General features: G+C 51.7%; 2 protein-coding genes across 2 annotated transcripts in view; both read right to left on the bottom strand.

Moving 5' to 3' along the window:
* Positions 1-26,957, bottom strand: part of LOC147412689 (serine/threonine-protein kinase PAK 3-like) — a 245,863-nt gene that overhangs the window by 42,742 nt on the left and 176,164 nt on the right. The window lies entirely within an intron of this gene.
* LOC147412693 (coiled-coil domain-containing protein 40-like) lies at positions 5,175-16,752 on the bottom strand. Its single transcript, XM_086481115.1, has 17 exons — positions 16,588-16,752; positions 16,211-16,401; positions 15,605-15,688; positions 15,297-15,516; positions 14,308-14,462; positions 13,361-13,483; positions 12,843-12,964; positions 11,877-12,120; positions 11,587-11,769; positions 10,101-10,346; positions 9,146-9,359; positions 8,427-8,596; positions 8,211-8,302; positions 7,488-7,608; positions 6,636-6,824; positions 6,266-6,424; positions 5,175-5,507 (listed from the first exon to the last, which is right to left on the bottom strand). The coding sequence occupies exons 1-17, from the start codon at positions 16,688-16,690 to the stop codon at positions 5,262-5,264; spliced, it is 2,862 nt and encodes a 953-aa protein (XP_086337241.1). The 5' UTR covers positions 16,691-16,752; the 3' UTR covers positions 5,175-5,261.

The raw sequence follows: 26,957 nt of genomic DNA, 5'->3' as shown, positions 1-26,957 counted from the left end.
GGAAAGGACAGTGCGTTGACACTGCATGTATTACTGAATGGTTGGTTTTCACTACCTCTGCCAGAAAAGATATAATCCTGATCACTAAATACTTTTTTAAAGCAAAAGAGTGGCAAGAAATGTTCTTGAGAAGTGTTATTTACCTGACAGCTATCAGGTTCTAAGTTGCTCTTTCAGGCAATAAAGATTTTTCTCCTTTCTTTAGCGTGGCCGTATTATTTTGAGACACACAAAAATGATTTCCCCTAAGAAAACAAGCAAACGGGTGCCACAAACTTGAGGGACAGTAGATCTTCCAGGTCCTGCCCCTCGCTGCAGACAAGACGTTGCCAGCATCAAGTGCTCTTTGACGACGCCTTCTGACCACAGGCACCAATTCTGATCAGTACTGAGAGACAGGAGAATCTAAGCCCAGGGTCTGAACACGTTTGGAGCTTGCCCGACTTCACGCTTGATATCACACCAGCAAAATACCTGGCCCGTGATTTTGTAGCAGTAACTGTGACTGGACTTACCCTTGCCCGACTTGTTCAAATCGAGTGTATTTCTGCTTAGGATCTGCCACGCTCACAGTGCTCCCTGAAAGAAACAACATTAAAAATGGAGACACCCCCTTCCAGCAGATCAGAAATGCCGCCCCACTGTCTGGGGTTGGGAGCCGTTTGTAGGCAGCTGGGTGACAACAACGACACAGGCAGCTCCGCAGCACAGAGAGTCTCCACGAAGACTGATTTTTACAGTCCTCTGGAGAGTCACCCGGACAGGAAACCAAGAACTTGGAGAAACATTCACAGGAGCCGCAGATCAGAAAAGAACAAGTACCAGTGCAAGTGCTTGTTGTCTCGAAACACTAAGGACAGCTGGAACAACAGAGCCTTCATCTTCTTAGCAAGAAATAGTCTGTGCGATTCCCCAGAAGGTTTAAGACTTCTGGAGGTTAACTGCCCCTTGGGTTCTGGAATCCATTCTGATGAACAGGTGCCACTTGCAGACAGGAAGAATATTGCAGAGTGTTCCCAGGAGGGGATCTTCTCAACGTTTCAGCGGCTTGCCAAAAGAATGCCGTTATGTTTTTAGAGAACAGCGTCTCCTGTTACAAACAAGAGAGAAAAAGCATCTCAGGCAAGAAGCCAGAGAGATTGGGAACAACAAGGAGGAATGCAGATTGGGACAAAGAGGCAGTGAATGAAAAACCAGCCATGCGCTGCAGGACAGAGACAGAGGAAGGAAAAAAGAGGGGCAGGGAGCAGGACAGAGGGAGAGCAAGGAAAACCAAAGGGGCAGGTAGAATAGCAGAACAAGAGAGGGGCTTGGAAAGCAGAGAGGGACGAAGAGGGAGCAGGGGACAAGAACAGACAGAAGAAGAAAGGTACAGGGAAGCAAAAGAGTGACACCAGTGATGGAAGGTGGGAGGGCACAGGCACAGGGAGGCACCCGGAGCACAAGAGGGGTGACACGGCCCCAAGTGTGGACGGAGGGTCGCAATCACGACAAATTTATCTACACAACTGCAGATAAGCCGGCACGTCTTTATTGCAGCGCTGGGAAGCACGGGGACAGCTCCACCCGACGGGCTTCAAAGTTACATCAAAAATTCAACATCTTACACCCTTTTTCTGCAAAGTCAGGATCTTTAAAGATTTTAACATAAGCATGCATCTTATGCCCGCTATTAATTTTGACAGTTACAATGATTGGTCCGCCCTATTCTATAACTTTCTTAATAGTCCTATCCTAACCTAATCATTGGTTATTTTACTGATCAAAATCTCTGATATACAAATTAGGATGGGGAGGACGGGAGAGTCTTCACAGCAACATTCCTTTGTTTCGATGGTTTCATCACATAAGAGAACTAGCTGAGAACGTACAATTTCACCCCTTGTACCTGCCTCCCTCCCTCCTCGTTCTGTGTTCTGTACAGTTTCCCAATCCACAGCAGCTTCAGCTTTGGCCATCTTCCTAAGGCCTGCATCTGCTGTCTCTTAGCATAATGAGGTTTTGTCTACTCCTTACCATAATGTAAATTAATTGAATCAGGAAATAATTAACTATAAGAAATTAGTTGTTTATTCAAAACAATTAATTATCAATGAAATTCAAAATTCAGATCTGATTATAACACAAGGGCCCAGGACTCACTGCCGCTCCCGCTCTTGGTGCTGCTGGGAGCATTTTACTGTTGAGACACTTCTGTCTCTGCCTCTCTCAGCTCTTACAATATGAGGCTTCCTACATACACAGCCTCACTGCGCACACACACACACACCCCGCCCCCATGGCTATACCGTGCTTTGGTTACACACACAGACCCCGCGGTGCATGTTGGTGACCAGCTCTGCTGAGGACTACTCACAGGGACCCTTCCTCACGCCGAGAGGCCGGCTGTCTCTTGTCTGCAGCTGGGGGCAGCTTGCAGCCGGATCCCCTTCGTGTCCTTCTCCAGCCGCTTTTCCTTTTGCCCATCTCTTCAGCTTCAGCCTGAGCTGGATGCAGCTGACGACATCCCCAGGGCAGGAACAGACCACCGAGCCCCTGGCACGGCCTCTGGCAGAGGGAAAGAACCGTGACTGTCACAGCCGGCCCCAGGCCGGAGCCCCTCCTGCTGCAGCCGCTCCTGCAGACCCCGCTCCTTCCCCGCACTGCTGCTGAAGGCCCCTGAGTTAACAGAGCCCTGGGCCTGCCCGAGGCCCCGCTCGCCGCTGCCAGGACAGGCCGTGGGGCAGCCTGGGGCTGCGGGACAGGCCTCAGGGGAGGGGCTGGGGACAGGGCAGCTGCAGGGGGGGAGCGGGGCTGGGGGGGATCAGGGGGGCTCTGGGAGTCGGGGTGCCCAGTGCCTGTGCTGGGGGGTCTGTCTCCTTCTCCTTCCCCTGCCCAGCCCTCAGGTCACCCCCGGGGATGCCCCAGCCGGCCCAGCTCCGGCTTGGAGCTCCCACCCACCACCCCCGGGCAGCCAGCAGGCAGAAGACACCCCGTCACCCACCCAAGGGCCTCGCTCACCTCAGGGGCAGCCCCAGCCCTCACCTCAGACGGGCCACGCAGCATCCCGGCAGAGCCATCCCAGGAGCACCCGTGCCCCCCGCCCGCGGCTCGGCCCTATCGATGACGTCCAGGTACTGCCGCACCACGCTCTTGGGGTCTGGGCCCAGGAAGACGTAGAAGTCCAGGATCCCGCCCGTCGTGCGCCAGGTCAGGGCCGGGCTGGGCTGCAGGAGCACATCTGGCGAAGCACGAGCGCCGGAGGAACAAGCTGAGGATGGGGACGTGGGCCAAGCCCATGCCCAGCACCTCCGTGGGACTCACCCATCGCGTTGCTGTTCAGCAGAAAGACGCCGTGAGCCAAACCGCTGTCCTCCATCACCAGGTAGAAAGGGTGGGAGCCGTAGAGGTTGACCTGGGGCTGGAGTAGAGCACAGCGCAGTGCGGGTGAGGCTCCGTTGGAGGCCCCAGCACAGCACCCACCCACCCACCTGCCTGCCACTGGCCAGAAGCACCGTCACGGCTCGGGGTGCAAAGCCAGGGCTTGCAGCCCCAGACACTGCCTGAGTCAGGAGAGCTCTGCCCCAAACAAGAGCCCTGGACCGTGTCAGGGAAAGCGGCTTCTGAGCCAAACAAGAGCCCCAGGGGGGACAAAGCCTGACTTGGGGACAACGGTCCCACGGGCTTGCCCAGGGCTGAGGCCAGGTCCCAGAGCTCCACAGCCACCGATGCCTTTCCCCAGCCCCAAACAAGATGTCAGAGGTTGCAGGGCCACCCCCACAAGCGCAGATGAGCCACCTCCCTCTCCCTCAGCCCCGCTCCGTACCACAGGCGCCATATCCCGATTCCAGAGGGTGACCCTGGTCCACGCCGTGTCGAGGACCAGCGGCGTCTGGTGCTCCCCCAGCCCAGAAATGAAATGGGAGGGCAAAGAGGTGGAGATCTGCAGGAACTGGTCTGCGAAGAAGAGGGGCGCGACGGTGGTGTTCAGCCTGCCGGAGAGAAAGGGAGACTCCGGCAAACAGCCCCAGCGGTGCCCAGCAGCCGGGTTTCGACTGATCTCTGGGACTCCTGCTTCCCTTCCCAGGCACCGAACCGCAGAGGGGCTCAAAGCAAAGCCCCCGCAGCCGCTGACCGCCACCCCGCTGCTGTCACCGCCATCCCCTGCCGCATCCCTGCTCCGTCCCACGCACCGCTGGGGTTGGGGCCAGGACCCGCTTCCAGACTGAATCCCTTCGGGAAGGCTCGGGGCAGGACGGGCACTTACAGGACCTGCCCGTCGCGCTGCCGGCAGACGACGAGGCCGAAGGGATCCTGGTTGATCTGCAGCCCGTAGAGCAGGGAGGCGGCTCGGCCGCTCGCCCGCGGCGTGGCCAGGGGCACCTCGTACCGCTGCCGGGCCGGGTCCCGCAGCTGCGGGGACAGAAGGGAGGGGGGGGGGTGTCAGCGGGGGGGGCCGGAGCACCGGGGCACCGGTCCCGGGGCCGGCTCGCACCGTGAAGCGGAGGCGGGTGGGGGTCTCCAGCGCCACGTCCAGCCGCCAGCTGCCCACGGCCCCCGGCAGGAAGCTGGCGGCGACGCGGCGGAGCCGGGTGGCGGAGCCGGTGGCGGTGGCCGTCAGGTTCTCCGCCCGGTAGCTCCGGTAGCCGCTGGGGAAGAAGCACCAGGGCGGGCCGGGGCTGGAGCCGGAGCCGGGGCTGGAGCCGGAGCCGGCGGGTGCGTAGCAGCAGCCCCGCTCCTCGCAGTCCGCCCGCGACAGCAGCCGCTCGGGGCCGCAGTCGAAGCGTTTGCCCGGGGGCACCTGGCAGCCGGCGGCCCCGGGGCTGCCCGCCGCGGCGGAGCCCAGCAGCGCCAGCAGCAGCAGCGCGGCCGGGAGCCCCGGCCCCGCCATGGCCCCGCCGGCCCGGCCCGGCCTCCCAGCAGGCGCGGCGGGACCGGCCCCACGGCACGGAGGCGTCTGCGGGGCGGGACCGGCCCCGGGAGCGGGCGGGCGCCTTCCCCCGCCGGGGCCGGGGCCTTCCGCCTCCCGGAGCTGCAGGGAAAGGCGGTGAGAGAGGGGGGGCCCGGAGGGGAAGGGGGCGGCTGCCCCCAGCGCCCCAGGCCAGGGGGAGGGAGGAAGCCACCCTTGTGCAGCCAAGGAAACAAAAATCAGTTGCACTGCTACAGCTTTGGTGACCACTACCTGCTACACAGACTTAGTTTTTAGATATTTGTTTATTTACAAAGCCTGCAGGCTCCAGCAGAACAAGAGCTGAGGGTTACATGGATGGGGTTGGTGGCAGTCAGGCTTCCTGCGAGCCCAGCCTGGAGCCCAAGCACTGTCTGAGCCACTGGAGAGTCCGGTAGTGCTGGGGATGGTCCTGCTGGATCTGCTGGACGATGGCATCGATGGTCTGGAGCCGGTGGCGCAGTTTCTGGTGCTCATTTCTCCAGGCTTGCTCCGTGCGGCACAGGGGAGTGTACGTCCCTTCCTTCAGCGCCTGCAGGTGCTTCCGGCGAGTCTGGTAGGACACGATCTCCAAAAGGTTCTGAGGAAAGCAACAACAGAAATTGCTTTGACAGCAGGCCGCAGAGAGAAAAGCACTAAGAAAGGCAGGTGACTTTTGTCACCGGTACTGGAACCATCACATTCTGAAAGGGAAGGGCTTCTGAAGAGGGACAGGGCTATCAAGTCCCCCTTGTAGCGGCAGAACAGCTGCTAACGGGTACAGCCAGAGAAGTGGTTAGGTTGGAAGAGACCTTTAAGATCATTGAGTCCAACCACGAACCTAACGCTGCCAAGTCCACCATTAAACCGTGTCCCTAAGCACCACATCTACACGTCAGCTAATAGAAAAAAAAAAAAAAAAAAATGTTCATCACAGAATTCCATAAACCAGAGAAATACCTGCATGCACAGGGCAACCCTCGCCAGGACAGAGTTTGACCAACTTACAACTTTTGCAGGAGGCCATTCAAGACCTTCAGCTGGCTCTCAAATCTGTAACATAGGAGCAGCCAGAAAGCGCTCACAGAGGAGAGCTGTGACCGGGTATTTTCAAGACACAAACCATGTCCTTCAGGCTGATGTCTCCAGGTGAATGCTGCCTCGCTAAGAGTACAACTGCAGCCCCAATTCAGGACCCCCATGAGCCCTCAAGGTGTGCTCAGTTAACTTAAAGTGCCGCTAAAATGCCAAGCACACTCAGTTCAGGATGGTGGCGAGACAGGGAGACGGGGAGCCGGCACCAGGAGAAAGCAGCCGGTCCCGTCGGGCTCGCGAGCTCCAGGGAGCGGAGCCGCTCACCCGTCGCTTCCTGTTCCGACGAGCTTCTGCGTCTGCATCGAGGCCGTCGCACTCAGCCTCCAGCCTGCGCAGTTCTCGCTGCTTTTCCAAGAAGGCGGCACCGAGGGACGCCTGGGCGCTCTCCAGCTCCAGGAGGGTTGCGTTGCAGTCCTGAATGTTCTGGCAAACGGAAGAGAAGGAAAGGGCAGAGTGTGGTTCTTCGTCCAGCTGCACTCCCAGCCATCTCCCCAGAACTCTCCTGTGGGGTTTTTTAAGGAGCCTCCAAAGCCTGTCCCGTCTGTGTCCCGACACCCCGCGTGTCTGCGCTCAGCCCACCCTGGTGCTCCTTACAGCCCCGGTGAACTCCTGCAGCCCTGCTCTGCTCGCTCACCTTCTGGGCTTTGCTGATCTTCCTTCTCAGCTCCTGTTTCTTGCAGTGGAAGACGCTCTTGGGGACAAGCTTCTTGTCTCTTTTGTTCTGACCCTCTCCACGAAGCGCTATCACCTCTCTGCGAGAAACAGATGCCTCCATATCACGAATCATCTTCTCCTGCTGCTTCATCAGCTGGCCATAGCGGACCTGCCGTGTGTCAAGATATGAAATAGGCTGAAAGTAACAAATGTTCACAAACGGCACCGAACCGATTCTGTGCGGCACATCCCCTCCACATAAACCAGACATACGTGACACGTGAGCGTTGGCAAGCCAAATTTGCTCTAAACCCAAACCCGGCTTGCCCTGTGTGGATCTGGAAAGCAAAGGGCTGGATTATCAACTCGTCTAAAGTAATCTTCAAAAGATTTCACTGGAACTCCTTAGCAATAGGAAAAGCAGAAGAGTAAAGTAACCTGGGAACAAAAGGGAAGAGTTGCTTTGCCAGAAGACAGAAGGCTTCCCTAACCAGTGATTAAGATGATGCAATATTTAGTCATCAACATTCCTTTGCTTATAAATTGGGGTCACGGCATAAGGTGGCAAACATATTATGTTTTAAATAGATTGCTCAGGTGTCTCTAGACTCTGCTGCAGCCCATTACACGGCAGGCGCAAGGAAGGCACAAAGAGCACGCACGCTGGATGTATTTCATTCGGCCCAGCTGGAGGGTGTACGATTTCCAACATTGCTGTGGCCTGGCAATGCTGCTTCCCCAGCCCGTTTCTCATCTCCTGCCTTCAGCAACGCCGAAGCTGAATCCATCGTGTGCAGCTTCCCCTCCCCAGTGCTCCTCCCCCGGGGCTCACCTGCATCCTGTGAATCTCTGTTCTCATGGCGTGGAGCTCGCCGTGCCCTGACTCAGACTCCACCGCCGCACGCATCTCTCTCGTCAGCTGGATCTTCTTCTCCCACAGCAGGATTTGATGCCTTCAGTGACAGAAAGGGAAAGCGGCACCTTTGTCAGCGCCCGAGAGGACGCTCGCTCCCTGTGCACGCGTGGCAGCACGCTCCCGAGCTCAGTCCTGAACATGGAGCTGAAGGTGCAGCAGAACCTGAGGGTTTGCACGTGGGACACGTAAAAGGGCAGCCAGGAGCAGCGTGGAACCAGACAGGGAGCTCCGCCATCCACAACGTGGCACGGTGGTGGCACGGTGACTAACAACAAGCGTGCCCAGGCTGCCGGGGGCTGGTGGACCCCAGTGAGCTGCCCAGCGCAGCACGCTCGCTCCGAGTGACTGGCGGAGGAGAGCGCAGGCAGAGTCACCCCATACAGATCTCAGCAACGTCCAGCACGAGCCTGCTGGAACTGTTAAAGCCGACATCCTCACGGCTCTCGCTGCTTGCAGAGACAGCTAAAGCACCTTTCAGCTTCTGCGCCCAAAAATCCATGAAACTCCTTTCATCTTCTCCGAGAAGGACAGAAGCACATTTGCTGTTGCTGGTTCAGTTCGATGAGCAGAGAGGAAAGGTGACATGGACATCTACATTCAAAGAGGGTGGCACAAAGCAAGAACCTCTCTGGTACCTACTCTGCTTCCACCAGGCTGTTTAGGAGTCTTTCCTTCTCCTCAGTCAGCTGACTGTGCTTCTCCTGCATCTCAACCGACTCTTTTTCTGCTGCCTAGGTTTGGGAAGCATAACATTGTCAGACAACACAACGTGGTCAGACTAAGAAAGATTTACACGGTCACTGTCTGCCTCCGATCTGCACGGGAGGCTGAGACCTGGAAATGAGATGTCTGTACCTTGAGAGAGCGCACAAACTCGTTCTCGGTGATCGTGTTGCCATATTGCAGCTCCTCGAAGCTGCTGCTGTTCTTGTTGATCAACACATTCAGCTTTATCAAGTCATTGGACATGTTCCTCATGTGACGTTCGATGTCTTTCTGCTCTTTTGTTTCCTGCTGAATTTCATCTACAGGTGAACAGAAAAAAAAAAAAAAAAAGTCTTAAAATTCCCACAAGCAGCAGGTGGAACACAGGCAAGGCGTGACAGACTGCCATCAGACCAGACAACGCTGCCTGCAGAGCCACCTGCGTCCCACGTACCCAGCCAAACCGTTTTTCCACAAGCCCAAAACCCAAATACGGTTTTGAAGGAGACTGCTGTGGAAAAGAGCTGGTTTGAGCCAAGGGAAGCGCCATCGTGGTGGGGACATTTACCCACCAACTACTTGCAAACGTTATTTAAGAAGTGTAGCACGTGACACGGCCACTTCGGTTCGGTTGTGCCCGTTAAGGCAGCGGGATCAGTCGGGACAGGGAATAACGCCAGGCAGAGCAGCAGAGGTGCCTGGCTCGTAGCCCCAGAGCAGCGCTGGGGCCGCCTGCGTTACTGCTCACATGGACGTAGGAGCACGGCGCATTCTCTGGTGAAGGTCTGGCTCACCCGTCCGTAAGCCCTCGCTCCCTTTTTCCTCCATTCACAGCTGAACGTTTTAAAAAGAGTTGGGGAATGACCTACTTTCCCTGCGCACTTTCTTCTGCTGCATTACTGTGATCCGTTTCTTTAACGTATCCAGGGAGGCTACTTGTTCCTCCCGTTGGTATGTTAACTTGACCAGCTCTTGCTGCTGATTGAGCCAGTGCTTTTGTAGCGTCATCACCTCAGAGTGATATTCTTCTATCTGCTTGGACAGCTTGGTGATCTCCATTTCCAGTGGCCCCAGTTCTTGACCCTGGATGAGGGCAAGGTTGGGGATTAATCAGGCAGAAGCTGCTGAAGCACTTTTTGCAGAAGGCCAGTCCAGCCGCTGAGATGCCTACCGAATACTTCCGCTATACTGTTACTTCCTTTGTGCCTCTATTTCCCAGGAGCTGGATGGGACCAATCATTCCTGACCTCACGGGAACAAATGCAAGGGAAGCCCGAACAGCTCTCAGGCTCTGGGGCGAGAGGGGCCTCCTAAGCTCCTACAACAGGCACACCTGGGTGTCCAAGAGTCTGCCACAGCACTCATTCTTGCATTGGGCTCTATAAAGGTCTTGCAGCTCACGGTGCCAGGGGCAGACCTGGGTATCTATCAGCTGAATGGGGCCAAGCACCAAGTGATCTACATCACCCCGCCTGCTCCATTCGCCCCTTGTCAGGATTTGCAGGTTTTCTGATGAGACCCTAGTTACTCCCAGAGTATTGATGTCATTCAACGTTTTCATCAGGCGCAGACAACTCCCTGCAGAAATCTGTGCTGGGCACACCCTCATTTCACAATTCCCTCATGCCAGCTCCTCCCCCCCGTGCACTAAGAGCTGTTTGACAGACGTAAACATTTACATTAACTAGTGCAGCTTTTAAACCTCTATACTGATGCCTGAAAGTTTTAACTACTCAGCACTTACACAGTTACATTTATCAGGGGCGCCTGTGGTCACCACAAAGAATAAAATCAAGCCTGGGACTGAAATGGGAATGTACATACCCCCTGCCGCGCAAGAATCTTCTCCAACCTCTTGTTGTACTGGCTGAGCACCGCTTGCCTGTTCTCGGTCAGGAGACTGCACCTTGCAATCTCGCTTTCCCTGCAGCTGATCAGGTCACGGGTATTTTTTACTTCCTCGTCCAGCTGACAAAGTGTGTTTTGGAGAACTGTCAGCCTGCAGCTGGTATGAGTTGCATTCAGAATAACCTGGGCCACATCATTCTCAACCTTGGAAAAATGCAGCTCCTAGGAACGCCAACAGACAGAAAACAAATTACTGTCACCAGCAGCAGCCCATTGATTTGGAACGCCCGCTTCCCGAGGCACAGGAGTCAGGGGATTTAGATTCTCCTCCCAGGTCTGTGCCACAAGCTGCGAGCCAGCCACTTACCCGCTCTGTACCTTTGTTTCTCCATCTCCTGACGGAGATACCAACATTTACCTCTGCCATAAGGCTGCTGAAGAGCATGAAGGAGCCCAAACATCCCAAAGCCTTTAAGAGGCCGTGCTCATCACCTCTGCAGTTACCTGCCCTGCCTGGGTGTCTCCAGCTGCCCGGCTCACCGGAGCAGGACATTCTCCACCACACCCGACAAGCACGTCCCTCACCGAACCACCACCGCAGCAGCCAGAAAGGCGGGTGCCTGTTGAGCGCAGCGCGAATGCAGCCGGGTGACTTCTGCTGCCCCCGCGCCGCCAGCGGCCACGACTCTCTGGCTACATCCAGCCGTGCACCGCAGGTGCTGATGGGAGACAACGCGAGTGTCCGCTTGTTGGTGTGCCTGTGGGAAGGGGGCGGGGGGCCCCTCTCTCACAACGGAAGCCAGCCCTGGAACTCTTCCTCTTGCTCAAGATAATGCCCCCGATTTAAAAATCCCAGGGCCAGGCTGAAGTAACCCGCAGAAATACAGAGGTGTGGGTGCCTTGTTAGTGCCAGCCCACACAACTCAACACCACAAACACTACGCTGGATCTTCTAGTTTTTCTATCTGTTCCAGTTACACACTCCCAAAGAGAGCAACTGATCGTGCCACAAAGAACTGTGGGTCTGGTTCGATTGCTCCTTGGGCTGTAATCCTCACTCAGGAACGAGAGCAGGCCTGTATCGCATTCCATGATGCCGGACAGAGATACAGGTTAGTTCAATGTGGAGTACAGCAGTACTACATATCCACTGTCTTCCTCCAATACATAAGAACTGGTACTACTTTATGGTAAAAACTCACAGAATTCATCGTTCTGTCCTGTTTTTTAAGTAAAGAAAGAACAGTACATTATGTGTCAAGGCCTTTTTGGCCAAACCCTCTCGCGTACACCAGAATCCTGCACTAAGATCACTGGAAGAACCAAACTGAAGTCACAAACTCAGCAGACCTTCAACTTCAGGTCTGAAAAGCAGAACGAAGGCGCGGACGAAACACACTTGAGAAACACCGCTCAGGGCGGTTTCCTTCCCCCGCCCTCCCAAACGGAAGAGATAACACACCAGGTCTGTTTTTCTCCTACGGAGCTTTGCAGCCAGCTGTGAGAAGTGCTTTGTGGCTTTGCTGGACACCATCTGGTCCTGAAGCTTTGCCATGATTTCGTTCTCCATCTGCACTTTGGCATCAGTTCCTTTCTCTATGTCCTTACTGATGGACAGCAACTGATTCAGACAAGCAGCTTGATCCTAAACGCAGGAAAGACAGGAGACAGGGTCACTACAACTGTTTGGGGAAGGGGATTAAACATCTGTGTCTGATTTGAAAGGTTCTTCTTCCAAGTAACTCTCCTCACCATCCTGGTCCTGTTGAGGGCCTGCTCTGTCTCGTGGAGAACGCGAGCGTAGGTGCCAGATTCCACCTTCAAGGCCTCCTGCCTGGAAAGGCACTGGGCAATCAGCTTCTTTGTCATGTTGGCATCGTTCTGTGAACGGCTCAGGATGGCGACAAGCAACTCATTCTTCTCCTCCTCCTTCCTGATTGACTTCCTACAGCCATGGATGTCCGTTTCTAGGGACTTGAGGTCATGTCTGTACTTGCTGGAGAGGCAAAGAGGATGGAAAATCACCACAGGGGAAGACTCACGCGCTGAACAGTCATCTACAAATTCCTCTTTTCAAACACGCTACTGCAGCGACAACAGACCAAGGAGGAAGATCTTTACAAAGGCCACCCTGCTGTGACAGTGCAGAGTCATCAGAAGATGGATGGAGACAGAAGACTGAAAAGCAAACGTACGTAGGAAAATTAATTCCCGCTTTCAGTCCTGTCCCCACCCCCCACTCTTACCAGGATGCCACCATCAAAGCACATTGCAGGGAATCAGCCAGGCTGACTCCAGAGCAAATAAGCGCTTCCTTTGGCAACAACAGGACGGTTTTCCTGATGATTTCTGAAGGCATCACAAAACCCTAACTGAGAGCGACAGGTAAAATCCCTCTTGAAGTCTAGCTCTTTGGATTGAGAGATGTTGCAAAGGTGAAGGAACTCTTCTAAAGGACTAAAATATGAACAGAAAAACTCTAAACAGCTTTAAAAACCCCACACATTTGGGGGGAGAGTTGTGTTTTGGATACAGAATAGTGACGAAGAACTGTGCTTCCTATCCTTTAACCTTACTACGTGCTTCAGAGCAGCAAACTTGTTCTGCTTGACATATCCTGCACGCGCAGCAATAAACTGGAGACGCACTGCCCCTTTCAGCATCCCTCCCATCCAACCCGTGTGAGGTCTCTCCTGGGACTGTTCTCAGATACCGTACCTCAGCAGCGCTTGGGTGCCGATATAGGCCTCATCTCTCTGCTTCATTCCCGCCAAGCTGCTATTCCAGTGGTTCATCAGTCGCTTTTTCTCCGTGTTAATAGCCTGAACCTCCATACAAGCCTGGGGGAGAGAGGATTTGTAGACAGGATAAATCTATACTAGGCTGGGAAACCAAATTCACGTTACAATGCCTGTTTTTGGTGTGTGTTCATAATACGCTGGGCAGGAACAGCTTCAGCTAACGTGCCTCTGGTTTATGGTCACCCCCGACCACAGAGCATAGGTCTGCAAGGAAAAAAATGCAGAGAGGGTGGGGGAGGAAGTGATTTATAGGCAATTCTTGAGGACAAAGGGAAAGACAAAACAAACCAAAACAAAAAAGTCTTCATTCCTCCAAACAGGAACTGATCGTACAACTCTGTCCTACACTGTAGCTACCACGTGAGCATGAGCCAACGGGGTCGGTCCTTCCAGAGGGAAATATTAACCAGAAGCAAAAAAAAAGCATTCTCCTACCTCATCTGCTGCTTGCCGAGTTACTTTTGTGTCCTCTGCCTGAGCCACAAACTGAGCTTCGAACAGAGCAATCTGTTCCTGCAGCTCGTAGGCTTTCCGGGTCAAGCGGTCTACCAGAAGATCCTAGAGAGGCAGAGCCAAACAGCTCAGGATGAGTAACATAATCTCAGGCTTAACCAACTAAATTCTACAGCAATAACTTGGGCTGAAAATGAATTCAGTTAGCTTTGATTCCTACTGAAACTCTTCCATTCCTATCCAAACGACTCCTGAATGCAGCAGTGACAATTTTCAAGAGAACAAAACCTTCTTTGCTGGTTTTTATCGTTCCACCCACAGTAGGAAATTGGTCCTTCAGATCTGAAGCAGCATTCATCCCTGCCAGCATGGGTTACATTGCGCCACCTCTCCAGCAGCTGGGAATCTTGATAATTTATGGCTTAAAATCCTTTGTTAAAAACCATCTAAACCCATTCCATCTCAACCGTTTGCCCGCAATTCTGCATCAACAGTAATTAGTTGGTGTCCTGCTGCAAGCAGGAGGCAGCAGAGGGAGCTCCAGCACACCGACCGCTCAGTTCACCTTCCAAGTTCGCTCTTCCTTGGGACTCAGAGCAATTCTCCAGACTTCAACATATGATACTTCTTTGCTAAATATCTTTCTGCCCCCACACCCCCGTTGCCTGCGTGAAGAGTGATCACTACTGATTACTACTTCCTATTATAAGGCTCATAAAAAAATTCTGTTCAGTACATGCCACTATCTTGGTGGGGGGGATTCTTCTCATTTTCAATTATTTGGGGAAAATATCCCCACGCACCTTCCATGGTGTCTGTATATTCACTACAGCCTTCCTTCTGCCAAGGCAGCACGTCCCCCGAGACTCGCCGCTAGCTGTCACCTGAATTCATTTATTTATTTGAAAGAAGAGAGTTTTACTTGATACCTGTTTTTTCTTTTCCACGTCAGCTTGGGCCTTCTCCAGCTCAGCCCTCTTTGTCGACCGTTTCGTTAGTAAAATATTATGGTGCATATGGTCCGTGTTCTGCACGTAGAAGAGGTGCAAGGCCAAGTTTTCAAGCTGGGTCTGCATTGCAGAGACTGGGGAGGCAGGGGGAAAAATATTTACAGAAAAGTATGTTTGCAAGACACACTTTAAACAGAGGTAAAAGGGAAAGAAACACAGAAGCACCCAAAGCCAAATTCGCACACTGACCAGCCAAATCAGCCCCCCTGAAATGTGAATTTGCATCGGCTTTGGAGTACAGCTCCACAAGCACAGCTAATATCTTGGTAAGCAATTCATTGCTTCCCAGCACTCAGAAGCCCAGGAGATCAAAGAAGGGGCGGCCTCAGGAGGCTGTGACTCCACTCCTCTGCCCCAAAACAGAACTGTCTCTTTCTCAGTCTGTTGAATGCTTCTCTATTTTTTTCAGCAACCTGCCAAACCTTTCTAGGCAGTTTATCCTACGCTGAGCTACCCTCGCCATCACAGTTGTTTTCCTGTCCCCTACCCACAGGCCTGCAGCACAACCAGCATGAGTCAAGTCCATTTCTTTGGCTGGGACGGGTTCCCACACGGATGGCACTCTCAGGCTCCCGGGTGCCCCTCACGACCCACGACCTTTGCGATCTCGTCACACCCTTACAGAGACACAGGCAAACGTAACAGAGCAACAGGATCTTCCTCCTTCTAAGTCACAGAGCAGCCCATCTGCCCGGAACAGTTTTAGTCCTAAAGACCTTCTCAGAAGTACAAGGTAGCCACACGGTCTTAGAAACAACCAGGAACACCTGTGAAAGGTTTCAGCGAGTGCCTTATTCCTGATCAATGTTACTGTATTTTTCAATCCAATGCTTGACTTGGATTCAAATAAATCCCTTTCTCCACACAGTACTAGAGCCAGGAAACCTGGCAAGGGCTGCCTCGGTCACCTTTCTGGCGTTCATCGTGTGTGTTCTGACACATTTGCTTGTAAGTAAGCCTGAGGCCCTCCAGCTCCTCCTCCAGCTGCTGACGTGCTGCGGCCACCTGAGAACGGCGGTCGTGGCTCTTCTCCAGTTCCAGCTGCAGGCGGGCCAGCTGCTGCTGCGCTCCGTAAAGAACCAGCCCAAGCTCTTCCCTCTCTGCTTGCCCCTTCTTCGCTGCTGCCCTCTGCAAACACAAGAGGAAACCAGTTACCTGGCTTCAGCTCGGGCAGGGGTGGGCTGCTGCGGGAAGGCAAAGTAAGAATGCCACGTACCAGTTCCTGAAGCTCTAGGCTCACTTTTTCCATCTGCTTAGTGAGGTGACTCTTCAGGGCAGCCTGGAATCTTCTCATCAGAGGCTGTCAAGAAGTATGACATTGATACAAGTCAACGTACTTGTGTAAAGAAATTATGAAGAAACCTTACTGCTACCCCCGCTGTTAAATAACACAGCGTATTTTCTGCCACAGACCCTTGCATTCTTCCTTTAGCTACGCTCACTGTAACGAGTGAGAGGAGTTACACAGTGGGTATTTGTTGACAGCAGAAAGCCACTACTGAGGATATCTGAAAGTCAGAAACACATCAGAAGAGCTGCCTCTGAGAGCCCATCCGCTCGCTCTTGCTGACAGTACTTCTCTTTCAGGAGCACTGAGGAGTATCAGATTTACCCACTACACGGCTCCCTCCTGAGCCTCCCGTTTGGGGTTAACCCTGAGGGAGCAGACACGCTCAGGAGTCAGTACTTCTGCAAAAGCCTGTTTTAAACACGTGGTTTCAGCCTATGGCTGAGCCGCTGCTGACAATCTACCTTGTGTATTTCATACAAATAAAAACAGCAGGTCTGCGAAGAAGAACGACAAGATTTGACGACTTCTCACATGTTCTAGATCCAAGACAACCAGCTCTGTTTCTTCTACGGTTTCTTCACTTCTTCCACTCATTTCGTGCCCCTCAGCTCCACGCTGCTGGCATGCCTGTTCCCGCCTTTGGTCACCATGCTCACTGGTGAGCTGATCCAACTGCTCAAAGGCAGTCTCTGAGCAGAGAGAAATGGGTTCTCCAATGTCACCTGGACCCCACCCCCCAAGAAAAAAAAAAAAAAAAAAAAAGAGAAGAAAAAGACAAAGAAAATGCTTAGATTTCAAAGCGTTGTGCCTCCAGTTGGACTAACAATGACGAGAAAGGGAGAAAACTAGAAACTGTGCTTGACAGGTGGTATGGAGTGTTGTACTGTTAGCAAGGGACTGAAGGATACCTGACTCTGTGCAGCTGTTCCGCTCCGCTGACCACGCAGACACCTGCTGAGGAGCTCCTGAAGGAAGGGGAGGGTTTTCTCTCTCGGTTACTGGCTGCTCCATGTCACCCAACGCAGGAGGACAACTGTCTAATTCGACTTTGTCCAAGAAAGTCTCAGGGGATTTTTTCTGAAACGTAAAATCCACCACCTGAAACAGCTTTTCAGTCTGCCCTGACAATCTGCTTGTTTCTGTCATCACGAGACAAGAACGATGCAGACACAGAATCGGCAAGAGGGCCTTGTTCTAAACTCAGCCCACAGATACACTGGCAAAGCTGTGCCTCTGCCGATTCAAAAACCACCTTTACCCACATGCAGCACGACAGAGGAACCTCTCCAGCTCTGTCACAGCTTTTGTAGACTTTGTGCCTGACCAGTTAGCTTCTCTCTGTTCAGTTCTGGTCGGGTTTGTGTTGGCAGCAACAAAACCGCCCCAGGAGAATTTGAAATTACAAATACCGGCCATGCCTTCTGTGAATAAGATTGTGTGTGTTATTAGTGTCTCACCTCTGCAGAACTAACAAACAGCTCTGTAGCTCCTCTTTCTGCTGCTGGAAATGTCTCTTTTTGGTCCTGCAGAGGAACGGACCCTTCTTCTTCACTGTCGCTCCCATTCTCCGCCTCTACTGCCTAGCACACACACAGGCAAAAAGCAGAATAGCAGCGTTACAGCAGGTTGTGCATTTGGTTTAATGCTCATGCTACGGTGCTGTAACAACTGCTTTTTGTCATGGGAGTTTAATTTTGAAGTTTAATCTCGTTCACAAAAACAGTCACCCAGGCAGCATGAAGACGGTAAAGATCCTGACAAAAATTCTACACACCACTTTTAATTTCAGATGTGTCTCTGGCTCACGTCTATTTTTTAAAAAAAATGCCCTTAGGGATTTTAGTCCTCCAGCTGGTGCTACACGTAGCCAAACTATTATCTTCTTTTTAAAGAGACACCGTTTTATCCCGTACCATCATTTGCCAAATTCAAATATCGTGCAGTACCAACAGACCAAAAAAACTTATCACCACCAACCTCGAACACAGCCCCCGTACGTGTGTCTGTGAGATGGGGGCAACCTCCCGTTTAACATGCCTACAGCCATCTGGGAGCTGAGTGAGAAGCACATGCTTCAGGACGCTGCTGACACACAGAACTACAACTACATTTAACTTGGTTTTTTTAATAGGCAGGGCAAGACTTCAACAACCGCTCCCTTGTTTTACTTCTCCCTATCGAAACTGCTTCCACGAAGCCATCACTCTGCAAGGAGAGCGTAGGAACATCATGCTGCCCCGCGAACGTTCTGAAGGAAATCACCTCCATAGCAAGAGGCGACGGAACTCGGACGATATCCCGCGCAGCGGAGCCGGATTCCACCCCAGAGCCCTCTGCTGCGGCACCGGCGGCCTCCTCCGTATTGCTGGGCTGGGGATGGCCTGTGCCTGCAACCAGAGCGGAGGGAAGAGTGAGAACCAGCCCGGCTCCCCGGGGCCCGCCAGCTGCAGGCCGCCGCGGGGCTGGGCACGGGCACCCGCGGGGCCGGGGAGGCCGGGCGGCCGAGGGCCGGGCGGTTCAAGGCCCGGCCGCGGCCCAGCCCCGCACTCACCCGCCGCCGTCTGCGCCATGTTCCCGTGTTCCCGTTGCCAGGCGACGCAGCAACACCCGGTCACGTGAGCGCTCCGGGCCGCACCACCTCAGCCCGTGGAGGGGGGGGAACGCGGGCCGCACCACCTCGGCTCGTGGAGATGGGGGGGGCTGTGGGGGGGGCGCTCGGCCCGCACTACCTCAGCCCGCCGGGCCCGGGGGGGGCCCGCGGCGTCCCGGCCGCCCTGGCGGCGCCAGCCCCGGTGCGGGGCAGCAGGTAACGGCGCCGAGGGCTGGAGTCCGGGCGGGGGGAGCTGCGGGGACGAGGCACCCGGGACGCTGCCCAGCACCCCGGGGACGCATCCATTTTCTTTTATCCCGCTCTTTGTCTTCCCTTCCCACCGGAGCCCCGAGGCGCTCGGTGTGCTGCCGGCTGGGGGCTGGCGGAATGCGAAAGAGTTCATTTTAACTTTATTTTCTGCTGTTCTGGGCTGGCTCCCTAAAGCTTGGGGTGTATTTAGGATTGCCTTCCTTTTGGGGAGGGGGTCCTCTCTCAAATTGCCCCAGTATCTACCTCTTCCTTTGCTGTTATCAGCAGAGACATGAAGGTGGATGGTCGGTGTAATAAGTAACATATTGTGCTTTGTTCATTAAACCTGTATGGGAAGGTATGGATGGAAGATTTATGTGCCCGCAAGGCTTGATAGCCCAACCGAAGAACATCTGGCAAAGTAAACAGGACCCGCAGCTGAGGGGGTTGAGTAATCACATTCTTGCACAAGTTCACCCACAGGGCAACGAGGAAGACCTTCAGCCTTCATCCTTACGACCACCAGGAGGCAGAGAAAGACCCCCCAGCAACAGAAGGAACATGCACAGAGTATCGCCCTGATTGCGACATCGCGAATGCAGGAAATGAGACTGTATATAATGTGCTTACACGAGGCGGGAAGGCGCGAGCCGTTGGCGGAGCGCAGACTCCCCGGCCGCCCAGCGCTGCCTTTGCTCTTGTTCGCTTGCTAATATAATAAAATTCGCATTGGATTTTGACACTTTAAATTGTCCGTGTCTCTACCTATCACAATTTGGTGCCGTGACTCGGATCGCGACTAGATTGTGGCCTGCAGCTGCATTGGGGAGGCGCCCCGCCAGCCGGCGGCCCCTGCAGCCCTCAGGTCGCTTCTGTCTCGACCGACGAACCTAAATTGAACACTGAGCAAAGGAGAACCGGTAACCCTGTAATCTTTGTGCACGAAGCTCCGAACGAAGACGCAGGACGCCTGAGTATAGGCCGGGAATCCGTTCGGTTTGGGTTGGGTATCCTGGGGCACGGTGTATGAGACGTCCTGCCAGGGCGAAGTGAGTGCGGACCCTCTAGTAGTGCGTTTCTCGTAGCCCGCGAGGGAGCGAGCCCCAAACGAGGGGAGCGGTTGGTGTGTGTGTGTGAGTGCCTCAGAAGATGGGACAAAGGAAAAGCAAGCCCTTTGAGCCCATGGGAGAGGGGCCCCATGTGAAATTGCCCCAAATACCGCCCGATAGTCCCCTAGGGCTGATGTTGAAACACTGGGATAACTTTCCCTCTAGGCAGGGAAAGGATAAGGTAAAAATGATCCATTATTGCATAGAGGTCTGGGGCGGAAAACAGATTCGAGGAGACCATCTGTATTGGCCTGGTTTTGGATCATTTGAGGATTGGATATGTCAGGCGCTAAACATTTATGTTAACTCAAAGGAACCATTTAATTTGGAAGAAAGTGAATATGCCAGTCTGTGGATGGTGGCCGACACTAGGGTAAATTTATACCCTTTAAAAGAAAAGGGGGGTGGCTACCGAGGGAGGAAGAATAGAGAGGAAGAATTAATAAAGCTTTCAAGGAATATCAAGAAGCAGATGAGTCGCCCACTAAATGGTTAGAGAGACTACGAAAGAGTCTCCAAATGTATTCCAGTCTGAATGTAGACACTCAGGAGGGGCAGGCCCTGCTGAAAATGCAATTTGTAGCAAACGCATGGGAAGATAGTAAAAGAAAAATTGAGAAGATAGATGATTGGCAGAACAGAGGTTTGGACAGGCTGTTGAGGGAGGCACAGAAGGTGTTTGTCAGAAGGAAAGACGAGAGGTTTAAGAAGCAGGCAAAGGTGATGGTAGCAGTGGCTCGGGAAGGACAACGTGGAGGTGGGATTAGATCGACTCACAAAACGGACCCAAGACCCGGGGTGGAAGGAACAAGGAGAAAGGACGTAGGGTGTTATTATTGTGGGAGGAAGGGTCATATGAGAAGGGAATGCAGAAAGCGGCTGCAGGATGAGAAAATATTCAAGGAGGATTAGGGGTGTCAGGGGCTCTATTTGCTGGGGGCTAGACGTAAGACCGAGCCCTTGATAAAAATTAAAGTAAGTCCCCAGCAACAGGAAATCGAGTTCCTTGTGGACTCCGGGGCCGAAAGGTCCACAGTACAAGAATTACCCCGGGGATGTCACTTGTCCCCGGAGACAATGCAAGTCATTGGAGCAAAAGGAGAGCCTTTCGGGGTTCCAGTAATAAAAGACGTTCTTTGAAATGGAATCTAAATTTGGGGTGGGATCCCTATTGTTGGTCCCAGAAGCAGATTATAACCTATTGGGACGAGATATGATCATCACACTGGGCATTAATTTGGAAGTTAAAAATAATGAGTTGCAAGTAAAATTATGTCCCCTTAGGAGTGAGGATGAAGTAAAAATTAACCCCGAGGTTTGGTACACTCCGGAGACAGTGGGCAAATTAGATATCCCACCCTTCACTGTAACTATCAAGGATCCGGAAATTCCAATAAAAATAAAACAATACCCAATCTCACGAGAAGGCAGGATGGGGTTGAAACCAGAGATTGAAAGATTAATTAAACCAAGGCTACTGGAACCATGCATGTCTCCCTTCAGTAAACCCATCTTACCCGTAAAGAAAACTGATGGGTCCTATAGATTAGTCCATGACCTACGGGAAATTAACAAAAGAACACTTGCAAGGTTCCCAGTTGTGGCAAATCCGTATATTTTACTCAGCCAGCTGGGACCTGAAAGTAAAGAAACCTTACTAACCCCATAGTGGGAAGGGCCTTGTCCTGTTTTACTTACTACAGAAACCTCCATACGAACAGCTGAAAGAGGGTGGACTCACGCCAGCCGAATCAAAGGACCCGTAAAGAATCAACAGTGGCAAGTGACCAGTGTACCCGGGGACCTAAAAATAAAATTTCAAAGGACCTGAATGAACACCTTTAAAATTGAATATAGTGAGAATCCAATTCTGACTGAAGATGGGCATGTAGATGCTGAAATCAAGTGTGGTATATTAACTGTTACCCATTCGTGTGCTTTGTGTGTAAGGTGTGTCGGGAACGGTGGTGGGCCCATTGCCGAAACGGAAGACCCCAAAGAGTGTCTGCCGGATCTGCTGGGAGTGGGAAAGGGAACTCACAGAATTGGCATTAAAATTAAAAGAATCACAGGGAGAGATTATTCTTGAATCAGAGGAATGGTGGGAGATATTTGCTAAAGGAATTCGGCCCGAAAATTATTGTTACCATTCGAATGAACCAATTCCTTTTGTCGCTGAAATAGTAAGAGGGCAGTGCCGGAAGTTCCTGAAAGGGGTGAAGTGCAACGCACCCCAAGTTAAAGATACCAACTGGAGTTCATACATCCTGAGGCAAGTGGCTAAAGTAAGCACGAGTCCTCCTGAAGAATTCCTCTGCTGCCGAGAAGATGGTACCCCTCGTGGCTCGAAGCAACCGAGTCGACGAGCGAGGCAGAGGAGTAAAAGACTATGGAGGAATGAACCCAACGATTGGGACCGTAAAGCAGTGCTTGAGATCCTGCCTCAAGGATGGTAGCGAAGAGGCGAAGCCCTGGAGTGCAAACGACAAAAATCGGGGACGGGTATCAAATCGGGGTAGGAATAAGCAATTGGTATATTACAAAAACCACCACTTTTCCCGATACGTATTTATAGGGGCAATCTGGGTAGTATTATGCATCCCTGTTTGTGAGCCGTACGCGCATGAACCTTTTAAATGGACCCTGTTTAGATGGGAAGACCAAGCTGTAGTACAGACAAAAATAGTCTCTGGACCTCCCAGTTTTACTCCCACATTGTGCCAACTCGTGCCAATACAACCATGCTTAAACCTGAAAGGGTTTTATTTTTGCCCTAGTTCAAATCCAGGAAGGACCTATTGTAATTCACCAGGACATTATTATTGCACATACTGGGGTTGTGAAACCATAGCATCGGACTGGGCTCCCGGGGGAGGGAATGACAAGTTTATTACAGTAACATGGGGACCAGTGGGATGTGCACCCCCTCAGCGTGATAGTTCTGGTGGTATACTATTGTCTGGAAATTGCCAGTTTGTATACATGAATATTTCTCAAGACCAGAACCCTACATGGTTTGTGGGAAAAACTTGGGGAATGCGTTATTGGGAACCGGGAACTGATAGAGGAGGACTGATACTAATAAAAAAAGAGACCATTCCAAATGATCCGGAACCAATTGGACCAAATCCCGTGCTAACACATGAACAAACTCTGGGACCCGCGAATGATACTGAAACTAGCAATGATACCCAGTTTACTGGTAATAGTACTCACTCTGGTATAAGCAATGATACTTAGTTTACTGGTAATAATACTCACTCTGGTATAACTATCTCAGAAGAAGAAAACTTAGAAGGAAATACCCTATGGAAAGTGATGCAAGCTAGCTACCGAATACTAAATAAGACTAACCCGCAAATAACCAGCTCCTGCTGGCTATGTTATAGCATTAAACCGCCCTTTTACGAGGCTGTAGGAATTACATCCAAGGCTAGGCAGGTAAATGGGACAAACCCTGCACAATGTTTATGGAGAAAAAGGAAAGGATCAGGTCCAAGGTCTCACCTTGGAACAAGTAACGGGAAAAGGACGGTGCGTTGGGACAATTCCACCCACAAAACAACATTTGTGTAATGTAAGTATTTCACTCACAAAGGAAGCTCCTGCGGATTGGTTAATACCAGCGGCAAACACAAAATGGGTGTGCTCAAGCATCGGAGTAACACCTTGCTTGAGCCTCCGAAATGTTAATAAAAGCAAAGATTATTGCATACAAGTAGCAATAATTCCAAAAATTGCATATCACTCAAATGAGTTTGTCTACAATTATCAAACCACCCCCGAGCACCATCTTGCTAGGAGGGAACCGTTTACAGCTCTGACCATAGCCACCCTCCTTACAATTGGAGGAACCGGAGCGACCACAGGGATAACCTCTCTATTAATCAACAAGCTGAATTTAAGTCACTTAGAGTAGCAGTGGATGAGGATTTGAGCAGAATAGAAAAATCGATAGACGCATTGGAAAAATCACTAAGATCACTATCAGAAGTGGTGCTTCAGAATAGACGCGGCTTGGATTTATTATTCTTGCAGCAAGGGGGATTGTGTGCAGCTTTAAAGGAAGAGTGCTGTGTGTATGCAGATCATACCGGAATAGTACGGGACACAATGGCAGAGCTAAGAAAGGGGTTGGAACAACAAAGGAGAGAGCGAGAATCCCAACAAAGTTGGTACGAATCATGGTTTAACCATTCTCCTTGGCTTACTACTTTATTGTCAACATTGGCGGGACCATTAATACTGCTCACTTTAACGCTTGCATTTGGACCTTGTATTTTTAATAAAGTTATCGCGATAGTTAAGAACCGTTTAGAAGCCGCTCACCTGATGCTTGTTCGAGCGAAGTACGAATCGGTATCCGATGAGCCCGATTTGGCAGAAACCCTTATTTTGAGTGCTCAAGAGCTACAACGGCTCAATGAACAAAATAATGGACAAAAGAAAAAGGGGGGATTGTAATAGGTAGCATATTGTGTTTTGTTCATTAAACCTGTATGGGAAGGTATGGATGGAAGATTTATGCGCCCGCAAGGCTTGATAGCTCAACCGAAGGACATTCGGCAAAGTAAACAAGACCCGTAGCTGAGGGGGTTGAGTAATCACATTCTTGCATAAGTTCACCCACAGGGCAACGAGGAAGACCTTCAGCCTTCATCCTTACGACCACCAGGAGGCAGAGAAAGACCCCCCAGCAACAGAAGGAACATGCGCAGAGTATCGCCCTGATTGCGACATCGCGAATGCAGGAAATGAGACTGTATATAATGTGCTTACACGAGGCGGGAAGGCGCGAGCCGTTGGCGGAGCGCAGACTCCCCGGCCGCCCAGCGCTGCCTTTGCTCTTGTTCACTTGCTAATATAATAAAATTCGCATTGGATTTTGACACTTTAAATTGTCCGTGTCTCTACTTATCACAAACAGAATGAGTTAAAAAATTTCAACAAAACAAGGAACAAAGTCTGAAATACAAATTACTGGGATAAACCTATGTTAAGGCAGGTTTATTAAATGCAGTTCTTCTGTCACAGAACAGATTGACAGAACAGTCGAGGTTGGAAGGAACTTCTGGAGACCATCTAGTCCAACCTCCCTGCTCAAAGCCTATGACCTCGTCTAGTCTTTCAGTTGGCTTTGGATTTTTTTATTTGACTCCAGTTTCTACACAAAGGTATTCTGACAAGTGTTCAAGCCATCCAATCACAGTGAACTTTAAGCCCAACAACAAAGAAGCAAAAGAAAAGGTAAGTGAAGGTAGTTTTTCTTCAAGGCAATAAATACTATTAAACATCACCAATTAACATGTGTACGCCCTGCAACTGAAGCATCCTGAATTGACAATAATTATAGCAGTAAGTCTAAAGTTTTACAATACTTACTTCAGAAAAAGCAATTCCAAACCTAAGACTTTGCAGCTGTTTAGTTTAATATCCACCTACACCTGTTCTTTTACTCATTTTATTGACTCTATCAGCCTGTCTGGGCTCTACATTTTTCAGAATGCAAGATGTATATAGATATAGTCCTACCTTCTATCTCAATGAACAGTGACACAGTAAAGTACTCGGACATTTCCGATCATCACTCCAAGCTGGGCTAAAAACTGGCTGCATGGCCAAGCACAGAGAGTGGTGGTGAAGGGAGTTCAATCCAGCTGGCGGCCGGTCACAAGGGGTGTCCCCCAGGGCTCAGCATTGGGACCGCTCTGGTGTCACATCTTGATGGATGAGCTGGATGAGGGGATCGAGTGCTCCCGCAGGGAGCTTGCAGATGACACCACGTTGGGTGGGAGCGTCGATCTGCTCGAGGGCAGGGAAGCTCTACAGAGGGATCTGGACAGGCTGGATCGCTGGGCCAAGGCCAGTTCCACGAGTTGCAACAAGGTCAAGCGCCGGGTCCTGCACTTCGGCCACAACAACCCCCAGCAGCGCTACAGGCTGGGGAGGAGTGGCTGGGAAGCTGCCCGGCAGAGAGGGACCTGGGGGTGCTGGTCGACAGGCAGCTGAACGTGAGCCGGCAGTGTGCCCACGTGGGCAAGGCGGCCAACAGCATCCTGGCCTGTGTCAGCCATGGTGTGGCCAGCAGGAGCAGGGAGGTGATCGTGCCCCTGTACTGGGCACTGGTGAGGCCGCCCCTCGAATGCTGGGTGCGGTTTTGGGCCCCTCAGGACAAGACAGACACGGAGGTGCTGGAGCGTGTCCAGAGAAGGGCAGCGAAGCTGGTGAGGGCTCTGGAGAGCAGGTCTGATGGGGAGCAGCTGAGGGAGCTGGGGAGGTTTAGTCTGGAGAAGAGGAGGCTGAGGGGAGACCTTACTGCTCTCTGCAACTGCCTGAAAGGAGGTTGGAGTGAGGTGGGGTCGGTCTCTTGTCCCAAGTGACAAGCCATAGGACAAGAGGAAATGTCCTCAAGTTGTGCCAGGGGAGGTTTAGATTGGACATGAGGAAAATTTTCTTTACTGAAAGAGTGGTCAGACATTGGAACAGGCTGCCCAGGGAGGTGGTGGAGTCACCATCCCTGGAGGTGTTCAAAGACGTACCCACGTGGTGCTCAGGGTCCTGGTTTAGTGGTGGGCTTGGTAGTGTTAGGATAACGGTTGGACCTGATGATCTTAAAGGTCTTTTCCAACCAAAATGATTCTTCTATGTTGAGCCAGGGAGGTTTAGATTGGATATCAGGATAAATTTCTTTACCGAAAGGGTTATCCAGCATTGGGACAGGCTGCCGAGGGAAGTGGTGGAGTCACCAGCCTTGGAGGTGTTCAAAAAACGTGTTGATGTAGTGCTTCTAGACATGGTTTAGTGCGCATGGTGGTGTTAGGTCAACGGTTGGACTTGATGATCTTAGAGGTCTACTCCAGCCTAACGATTCCATGATTCTATGATCACTACTGGCACAGTTTTAAGAATGGGTCAGTTCATACCTCAGAGCTATTGTTTTAAGCTCTCTGACAGCTCAAGCAGACAGTGTGTTACTGGATTGACTTGGTTTTGGTGTTGAATGTTTCCTGGCAACTACAACTACAGAACTGGTTCTCATTTGAAAACAAAATCAAAAACACAGGTCTACCTCTGTTCCCAAGATACTTTCTTTTATGTCCCCTGGGATTGCTGCTATTATTCTAAGAAGTTGGGCTTTACACAAAATCCTGCTTAAATTGAAGATGGCAAGGAACAGCATGTATTACACAAATCTGCACACAAAGTTCCACCAACAGAACTTCATTGATTCAGGTTGTGAAAATTTATGGCTACTGATCACCATGTTCAGAAAAAGGAATCAAATAGCTACACAAGTTCACTACAAATATTTCAAATCTTACTGTATTAA

This window comes from Leptosomus discolor, unplaced genomic scaffold, assembly GCF_034619465.1.
Source record: "Leptosomus discolor isolate bLepDis1 unplaced genomic scaffold, bLepDis1.hap2 HAP2_SCAFFOLD_86, whole genome shotgun sequence".
Lineage (NCBI taxonomy): Eukaryota > Metazoa > Chordata > Aves > Leptosomiformes > Leptosomidae > Leptosomus > Leptosomus discolor.
This window is presented reverse-complemented; position numbering and strand designations above follow the sequence as displayed.